Source organism: Vigna unguiculata, chromosome 11 (assembly GCF_037176805.1).
Source record: "Vigna unguiculata cultivar grain cowpea cultivar isolate G323 ecotype 2 chromosome 11, ASM3717680v1, whole genome shotgun sequence".
Classification (NCBI taxonomy): Eukaryota; Viridiplantae; Streptophyta; class Magnoliopsida; order Fabales; family Fabaceae; genus Vigna; species Vigna unguiculata.
The window spans coordinates 37,927,964-37,937,539 of NC_140802.1; the positions used below are offsets into that span (position 1 = coordinate 37,927,964).

The following is a 9,576-nucleotide window of genomic DNA, read 5'->3' on the forward strand; positions in this document are numbered from 1 at the left end:
ATTATTTGTCCACTAAACTCTCATTCAATTAGTGTAATTTGTAAGATTGTTTTTCAAAAACAATTAAATGTACAATCCAAATTAATAAATACAATAATGTCAATAATTCATAGTTAACGCTGATTATTTATTTCATCTCAACTGTAATTAAGTGGAATAATGAGAAACTATTGCATAACTAAACAAGACAATGCTATTTTCCCAATCAGTCTCCTATGACACGCAATATTATTAACATATTTTTAACAAATTAAAATTCTTGAATTTATCTAACATAAAAATGTTCTAGAACGTTTTCAATTATACTTTTCAATAAATGCTTCTTTAGAAATACTTTAAACCTCGTATATCTTTTAATCTATCATTTATAATTCAAAACAGACTTTAAAAAATAATAATTAAAATAACAATAGATTATTTATCATATATTTAAATTACAATCTATACATTAAAAACATTTACTTATAATAATTTATATATTAATTCTTTTTTTTTTCCTCTCATCCCAATTTTCGAAAGCCCTAACAAGAGCCGTACATCTGAATTGAGAAAATAGGCGAGTGGAGGCAAGTAACAAAGTCAAGTCGTCGATGAAGAAAAACCATTTGTGGTGAAGCTTACGGAACTGTTTTCAGTGTAAAAGTGCATCTTCTCGCAATTTTTCTCTCTCAATCTTCGACTTCAAGGTAACTCTCACCAAATCGCACGGAACGAACCAGAACAAGTACTTTTTAATTTTTTATCATCTATTTTCTTTTCCATTTTTTTACCTTATTATTCCGTTCTCGTTTTCTCAGCATCCACGCCGTTGGCGAAAAATGTTGGGGAATAAGGATTAGGGTTACGTCTTCTTCGCGCAGTTGAATCCAATTGAATATTATTTATCGAATCATTTCTCAAAACATAGTTGACGATGGTTGAGCGAAAGCAGTTCAAGACCAAGTTATGTGTTCTGTATCAGAGAGGTCGCTGCAATCGCCATAATTGCTCTTTCGCGCATGGGAGTGCCGAGCTTCGACGATTCCCTGGCACGTTTAGTGGTATAGTTTTCTAGTTTGCGTTGCTCATACATAGTGCAATTGTTTTATTATTATGTTTTTGCAATTGGTTGAGTCTATATCTTGTGAATTGAGGTTAGTTGGATTGTAGACTATCTGTGTTGATGCTAGTTGAGGGATATTTGATGAGTATTGCGACATTTGCTGCATGGGGTTTCGAGTAACAGTTCCTCAGGGTCTGATTGGGAGTGTGGTTTTGGAGAGAAATGGAATGGGGGATTTTTTTTTTTTTTTTTAATTATTGGATTAAGAAAATTATATTTTGTAAAAAAAAATATTAGGAGTTCGGGCACTAAACTATCATATTATTTCTTTCACTGTTAAAAGACTTATGGAATTAAAAATATTTATCAAAAATGTTTTATTTTTCCCCTTTCCTCTGAAATTTAACTTCGAAACACACCCTTGGACAAGTTCATGCCTGGTTATGTGTGGTAAAAAGAATTATGATTGAAGGAGGAAGCTTGTTTGTGTTTGAAGGTGTTGAGATCTTTTATTTGAGTATAACTTTATGGACAAGGAAACTGCATAGAAAAGAAATAGATGATGGACAAATCAGTTCATTTTAGTTTATTGTTTGATGTCATAGAGCTTTTTAAACTAAAGGCTTTTGGTCGCAGTATATGTGCTTGGAGTCTGCTTGAAAATAAGTAAGTCTTAATGACAGTGTGGATGATAATGCAATGCAGAAATTTAGAGAATGTTAATGGTGTTTTTTGTAATTATTATGTCCTTCATATTATAATCATTTTCCTCATCCTTGGTCATCATTTTTTTGATATGTTAATAAAGTTTATAGTAGTTATTCTATTTATAAATAATCTCTTCTCCACTGTTTAATTGACCTATCCTGCCAAAGTGGTAATACTAATATATGTCATCTATCAATTTTATTCCATCAACAGCCAAGACCTCCTTCCACTTGTGTGTCTCTTTCTACCATCATTTCTGCTTGCTAGTGTAAGCTTCTGTATGACAAGATCTATAACTGCAAATTCACACCCAATACATTAAGGGGCTCAGAAGTTCTTATTCCCTGGATAAAAATGGGGAAAAATATTGGAGATGCTTTTTTATATCAGTCCACCGTTGTTTTCTTGTCGGATTTTATTCTTGTTTATTTTTAGGAGTAGAGATTACAGTAGAGTAATTTGTATTGGCATTGGAAAGATAGAATGAGATGCATAGGAGTGATAATTACCTGTCTTTGGCTTTTTGGGCTACTCTTTATCGCAGTAATAATCCGTTTTTTTTCTTTTTGTAGCATTATGAGGTAAAACATTTTTATCTTTTGGGTGTTGCCTTTTCCCTCTAAATTAAATCATTTAAAGAATAGTTTCATTAGTTTAATTTAATATGCATCACCACTGTAATTCAGTGCTTAATTTGCACTTGCAATTATTCACTGAAATTTGAAGTATTTCTGCTGTATTTATTGTATGTCAGCAACTTTCCAGTCTTGTTTTTCCTCCTTGGAATTTTCCTCTGATGACCCCAACCTTGAGTGCAAGGCAATGAATCAGAACATAGCATTTGATATTTATTTGCTAGCTAATTTCATGTCCATCAAAGCTGTCTTCTTTCGTTTTTGTTATAATTTATTGTCTATATCTCATTTCATGTAATTTTATAACTTCGCCCTTGAACTTGTTTTTGAATAATTCCTTCGCATGCCACTATTAGCTATTTCTTTTCTAAATTGCTGTTTTCAAAACGATGTTGTAGAATGAGAATTTGACACAAATTGGAAGAGTTCACCGTGTTTCTTCTTCCAGATATAGGTGACTTGTAGAGTTGTCCTTGGATTATTTGTAGTCCACACTAATCCTATATCTTTCTTTGTTTTATATATAATTATTATCCATGTGAGGTGGAGCTGTTTAAATGGGAGTCTGAAGTTAGTCCCATAATTGTGCTAACATGGTGAAATTACATGGAAAATTTGATTAATTACAAGAAACTAGTGAAAAAATATACTGAAAGAGAAATAAATATGTGAGAAAATAAATTTGTAAATTATATAGGGGATGAGTTGCCAGTGCCACTATCACAACACATCCTGAAACTTATACTTTTGTACCCCCAGCATGTTTTATTGACACTCTGTTATTCCATTTGTTCAGCTGAATGTCGTATTCTTCATAATAGTTACTTATCTAATAGGACTGGTCCATATGTCCATTGATTCTATGTAAGCAGATACAGAAGATTAGATATGCAATAACAAATGGCATATGGGATTAATGTCAGATTAATTTATTCACTGATAGGACGATCACATTATCTTGTTGAGACTATTGCATTTCCAGGAGTATGGATATTTCATTTAGATGAGAGATCTTCAGAAGGCATTCTACTGATTGGTTTATCTTAAAGGCGATGCTGGTGTTGTTCATGAAATTGTAATTTCTTGGCAATGTTTTTTATGCTTCATTCCTTGAATCTATGGAACTACAGTGTTACCTCAGATCTTTCTTAGGCTTGCATGGATTGCCTGCTAACATCATGTTTTGATCAGAAGCAAGTTCAAGAAATTTCCAATCATTTCATTAAAAATTCTACTTCCTGATTGTATGGAGCTTATGCTATTCCTTTTGGCTGATACTTCTTGAAATATTATGGCTACATGGACATTGGCAAAAGGGAATTATTAGTGGAGATGATGTCAGGAGAAATCGCATCAGATATCTTGTTGATGGATTTTTATTTCTTAAGCATCTTGGATATATCCCTACCTTTGAGATTATATTTTATATCTTACTTCTCTCATCAAGTTGGGGATGTGAAATGTTCTTAATCCATTGCTACCTTGATTACACTTCAAGGTATATGCTACATGCGTGGGTTTACTATATCTATGATAATATGAGGGTGCTAGTTTCTATCCACTTTAAGCTCTTACGTGGGAGGCACTATTACTATACATTATTATGTTTCTCTTGTTATTCCTGTTAATGGTAAGCTTGGTTTCATTTTCATATTTATTGCATTCTGTTTGTATCTTCTGGAATGTTTGCTGTTTTTTTGTTAGTTTGCAATATTGGAGATTTGTTTTTTATTTCAGGTAGGCGAGACTACTTAGGTAATGACTTGAGGGATAAACTTGAAAGAAGGCATTTATCTCCTCGAAGGTACTCACCAGCTCAAGATGCAAGAGGCCGCCAGAGCATCCGGGGTCAGACACAAGAACTTTATATTTCTTCTTGCTTCTTAATTTTAGTGTCATTTCTTAATTGGTTGTACCTTAGAGTTTCATCTTTTCTGTCAATTAAATATTTATTTCTATTTCTCCACTGGCAATTTTATGATTCATGTTCTTAGGCTGATGTCTTCATTCTTCAAACCTTGAATGGTGGGTAAAATAGAAACTAAGAATTAACAACTAAAGAAAGAGTTTTCCTGTTATTGATTTTCTGAATCTCTCAATAGAGTTCTGGTATTTTTAGCATAGAGATTACAAGCATTTAGGGTAACAGCAAGTAACAGAATTGGCAGTTATGATAACAGAAATTACAGCCAGCATAACAAATTACTGCTGGCATAACTAACCACAGTTGGTAGAGGCTAATCTATTGCTTACAACAGAAGCTCAAAAGCACAATCACATATACTCTATTAGTGTCTGATGCTACCATTTTCCATATTTTCATAGATTTTCAACATGAGACTTGCACTGAAAATCATTCTCTTTTGTGTTTCCAATTTTCTACAAGCTATGAAGAATGTTCATTACTTCACTATGAATTTAACTGGACACAAATTGGAGTATGCATTTTGTATTGTAAATGTGGTTTTCATTTCTTCATGCTCAAAAGATCATACCTTTTTATGTTGGTTGATACATACATGCACCAAAGAGAGAAATGTGCACATGCTGCTTTACCCAATGATTTTATGTCTGTTCTCTTCCTAATGTTCCATGTGTTAAATATTGCAGAATACAGTCCTCCAAGGTCTTTGGAGAATAAAAGGTAAATCAACCATGAATCATTATGGATACTTTTGCGTACATCATTTAATTTTTTGTGGGAACTAATTGTCTATTATTGTTCTTCTTCCATGTATACATGTTAAAATTAAAATATGCTATATCTAAGGGATAGAAATGTGAGATTTGTAATTTCAGTTATAAAGAAGGAATTGACATTGATTGGAAGGCAACCTTTGAAAAGGGTAGGGGAATAGAGAAAGGTGCGGGTGACTTGATGCCTTGTGAATAATAGATAAGAGATTACCGAGTTCAAAGAAACATGCATTATGCATAGTATATGTACATTGTGTGCCATGAAATTTACTACTATGTATTTATTTGAGAGCTGATGAATATGAAGTTTCCATTCTTTTGTCGGAGTTTGTTATTAATCTCCACAATTATCTTTCGTAGTAGTCACATGCTGTGTGCATGACAGCCTAATTGTTCAAAGGTGTTTTCTGGAATTAGAATTATAGGGCTTCCCAAGTTTAACATTTGATATTTAAGAACTTGTTGAGAGAATTTCCTATCTTGACTGTGGAATATGCCTTTCTTGGAGCATATGTTATTTCATTTTTGTTTCAGATTCTTATTCATGTTTTTAGTCTAAAATAAATATCATTAATTGCTCTTGCAGTGACAGAAGACATAGGAGAAAACAGGGTATTACTGGTCAAAGTGATACTTCCGGAAATTTGAAAGCCTCAGATAGAGTTCAAGATCAAGCTAAAGAAAGAAAAATGCTTTCCTCTGGTTCTAGGAATACTCTCGAGGAGCAGGTTTGGAAACTCTCTTGAATCTTTCTATTGCAAATAATTCGTGGAAGATTCCCTAGTTTGTTAAGGAAAACTGCATGTGTTTTTATATTTTTGGAACTTTTGCAGCTGAAGAAAGTAGATTCAGGTATCAGTGCTCTACAGAACCGAAAATTCCAGCTAGAGGTTAGTTTTATCTCTTATAGTTGCATTTCCTCACATCATCCTGGTGGTTGTCTTGGTTAACTTGGTTCTCTAATGTTTAACACCTAGATTTTTAATGAGTGTTCTTGGACTCCAATCATTCACGGATGGGGTTCTACTGAAACTTATTCCTTGATTTGGTTGCATAATGATGCTTCCTCTCTTTTTAAGGAATTGATTAGGTTTAAGTTATTAACATGCTGTGTTGTTTACTTTACTATCACAAGCCATTGCAGCTTGTTATTTCTTGTCCTATCATCTGTTAACTAATGATCTTAAGAGTTGCTTTTGATATATCCTCTATCAATCACTCTGTTTCGTGTGTTATTAAGCATATTAACTTTTGTTTTTTCTCTTGATTCCTGTAGTGTAAATTTATGTGCAGACTGTAATTACGTGAATAGTTTTGAAATGATTATTGGAATCAGTCTTTTATGTATTGTAGCAGTTGTCCTGCTTCTATCTTCAGAACCATACAATATATACGAAATATGATTTGTCTGACAAATCTTTGTTTTGAGGTTTGATTGTGGTACTGATATTGAAATGTTGTTTCATATGATGTCCTGGGAATACTGATGAAATCAACCTTCCAGTTAGCTTCCCTAAATTTAATTTGAAAAAAAAAATGTTTCTTGAGCTAATGCTAATTATCCTGTTGGAGTTGCAGTTGAATTTAAATCGAGCCTTTTTATTTGTTAACTGTTTTGTATTAATTCCTATTTTTGAAGGTCTACCTTGATGAGAGTATTCAAGAAGTGGATAGCCTTAATTCTAGAATTCAGGAGCTTGAAGCTCAATTATGCAAAGAGGATGAGGAGTGCAAAAGGTACTGGAATGTTTCAATATCCGTATGTTGATAATTTTTGTTAACCGTTACACTTCTCCTTTAATTTGGCATTTATTGATAATGATGTTGCCTTTCCTGGCATTTATTTGTTCTCTCTGAAACTTCAGAATTACTTCAAGAATAAGGAAATTTGTTAGAGTCCACAATCATATGTCACAGTTACAAGATGAATTGAAGAGGCAAGTTTCTTTTTTACAATTTACTTTGCTTTGTAGACTTCTACTACGCATTAATGTCTTTTGATGTTTCATTTTCTTTGTGTGTTTGTCTAGCTGCATACCATTGTATTCATGTTTCTTTCACCATTTTATGCATAGATCTCAAGTCCGACTTCAACGGTTTGGAGATCAGCTTGTCTCAGACATTTCTAAGATTGGTGCCAATGAAGAAGATTTAAGCATTGATATTGTCAGCAATGGTGAAAATACTGGTCTTCTTCCAATTGTCAAACATAATGTGGAGCATAATGATGCATCATCCCACAGAAAAAGGCTGCATATTGAACGAGAGGCTTTGGAAGATTTAAAACAAGGTAGTAGTAGTAATGATTTGGTTTTGTTTCACTCTTCCTGAATTCCTGAAATACTACATTCGCTAAACGAAACATTAGGAGGTTCAAAATAAAAACTGCAAGCTGCGAATGACATTCTTATAATTCATTTGGAGGCAAGGGACATCTGCTGTCAATACTTGTGATTTCATTGTTGTGTTTTGCTCTGCATTCTGCCAATCATTTTCATTAGTTTTTATTTTAATCTGTTCACGAGTTGGTTGTTTTATTAGCGTTTTGTTATTCATGCTACTTTCTTGTAATGGACAAGCAGATAGATCAAAAGATGGCCATTCGGTTGAGACCGGTAGAACTAAGAAGCGATCTCGGTGGAATACATCAGATCAATTGAATGACGAGTCTCTCAGGGGCCCAGAAAATGGAACTGAAGTTATTAGAGCTCTAGATCTTGAAGGCAGGCACAAGAGAGGAGTAAGGAATTCTTCTAACAGCCTTTATTAATTATGTGTCCTCATAGTCATAGGTTAGAACGATCTAGGTAGCATGGATGATAAGCTGGTATATTGAGCTTGAATATGGAAATGACAAAGTGTGGAATGCTCATCTTTATTTAGCCTCAACCCCGTACATTGCTTCGAAAAGGTGTTATGCCAGTATCATGGGTGGGCATATGTCCGAGTTATCTGTTATGGGGTCAACAGACATAGTACTATGACATTATACTTAATCATTTTGGCATTTAGTGGATATAATGTAACTGTAGGTAGTTGTGACTTATTAAGGGAGCATGTGGAGAGAGAGTGTTCCTGTCAAGCAGGGACGTACCAAAAAAGTGAGGCAAAAGAGGAGAGAAACTCCAGCACGGGGATGTTGTCGAGGGATTCACTCGTCATATCTTCCTTAAATAGCAATCGAGGGAATAAAGATCATAGCGAATATTGAATGCACTGGCTAGGATTACTGAGATCATCCCTGAAGCTGTAACTGGAACAAACAAATTCCATTGTTGTTCTGCCTCTACCTTCACACTTAAAAAAGTACAGGTTGTTTTAGTGTGTTGCATTCTTCATGGTTTTGTCCTCTGTGGTCCCTTTTTTTTGTTCCATTCATACATCAAACAGCTTATCAAGCATTTTGAATAATATTTTTGAAGTTGACTATTGTCATTGAAAATGATCTTTCCCATTTTCCACTACGAATATGCAGTTGAAGCAACCTAGGATTGAAGTGCCATCAACTAGCATGGCAGCTCATGTGGCTGATGAGGACGTTGATATTGAACTTTACAACGGAAATGATATCAATGAAACTGCAAATACAGAAAATGAGAATGGTGTGGCAAACAAGGTGAAGGCTGCACCACTAATGCTTCCCCCTGCTTTGGTACCTCGTAGCAATTATTCGCAGGTTAGTTCTTCTTGGGTGCCAAATTGTACATCCTTAAAGCACTTCTAAGAAACATTTGTAAAAGTAGTCCAATTTCATGTGCAGTACGAGGGTAACGACGAGAATGTTGATGTGGATGGTTGATGAATAAGCAGCAGGGTCACGTGTGGTTTAGTCTAATCAATATTGGCAGTTTCTAACTTTCTTTTGGTGGCTCGAATGTCAATGCCTAGAACAGTAGAATTTGAAAATAGTGGATAGGATGCAAGATTGGGAACAAGAAACGAAAGATTTGTGGATCTACTTGATTATCTATTTTCTGTTGGACTTCTTGATGTGGTTATAAATGTAATTCTCTGTTATCTATGATATTTTTTGGTTTTCCAGATCTAATCATTGAACTGAAATTACCGTATCTATCATATGCAATATTCTGCATCTTTTTGGTTCTCCATATCCAAGACTGTTGAGAATTTAAAATGATGAAATTCATGAGGTTTCTCTATTAACTTCGTTGACTACGTCCTAGTTCCCAAAGTAAATGAGTGAGGATTTTGGGAAATATGCATATAATATGTTTGGATGAGGTAATTAAGTGGATGATCCATTTGGAAAATATGTATATAATATGTTTGGATGGGGTAATTTAAGAGGATGATTCATGATTAATTTGAAATTCTTTATAATAAAAAAAAATTTTGAATAGAGAAATTAAAAAGTATCTAAAATATAAGTATTTTTTTTAAAAGTATTTTAATTGTTATATTAGCAAAAATTCAAACATTCTTATAAAAGGTGGAATTTAAAATTTTTTTACTAACAATCTTACATCAAGGACT

The 9,576-nt window shown here is 33.6% G+C and overlaps 1 protein-coding gene across 2 annotated transcripts; it reads left to right on the forward strand.

The window, feature by feature from the left end:
- Positions 1 to 495: 495 nt before the first annotated feature.
- LOC146881885 (zinc finger CCCH domain-containing protein 13-like) lies at positions 496 to 9,130 on the forward strand. Of its 2 annotated transcripts, none has more exons than XM_085669086.1 (12): positions 496 to 686; positions 798 to 1,040; positions 4,123 to 4,233; positions 4,996 to 5,029; positions 5,669 to 5,810; positions 5,916 to 5,972; positions 6,722 to 6,819; positions 6,948 to 7,019; positions 7,158 to 7,375; positions 7,665 to 7,822; positions 8,558 to 8,758; positions 8,843 to 9,130. In XM_085669086.1, exons 2-12 carry the CDS (start codon positions 914 to 916, stop codon positions 8,879 to 8,881), a joined length of 1,257 nt encoding a protein of 418 aa, XP_085525212.1. In that variant the 5' UTR covers positions 496 to 686; positions 798 to 913; the 3' UTR covers positions 8,882 to 9,130. The 2 variants fall into 2 exon arrangements, with proteins under 2 accessions (XP_085525212.1, XP_085525213.1); XM_085669087.1 differs by having other exon boundaries at positions 7,158 to 7,372.
- The last annotated feature ends 446 nt before the right edge of the window (positions 9,131 to 9,576 follow it).

Bases quoted from the DNA above. Each gene is read 5' to 3' on its own strand.
- LOC146881885 (XM_085669086.1), top strand. From the start codon at position 914: ATGGTTGAGCGAAAGCAGTTCAAGACCAAGTTATGTGTTCTGTATCAG. The intron at 5,030-5,668 runs GTAAATCAACCA...TTGCTCTTGCAG, and splicing joins AGGTCTTTGGAGAATAAAAG to TGACAGAAGACATAGGAGAA. The intron at 8,759-8,842 runs GTTAGTTCTTCT...TTTCATGTGCAG, and splicing joins CTCGTAGCAATTATTCGCAG to TACGAGGGTAACGACGAGAA.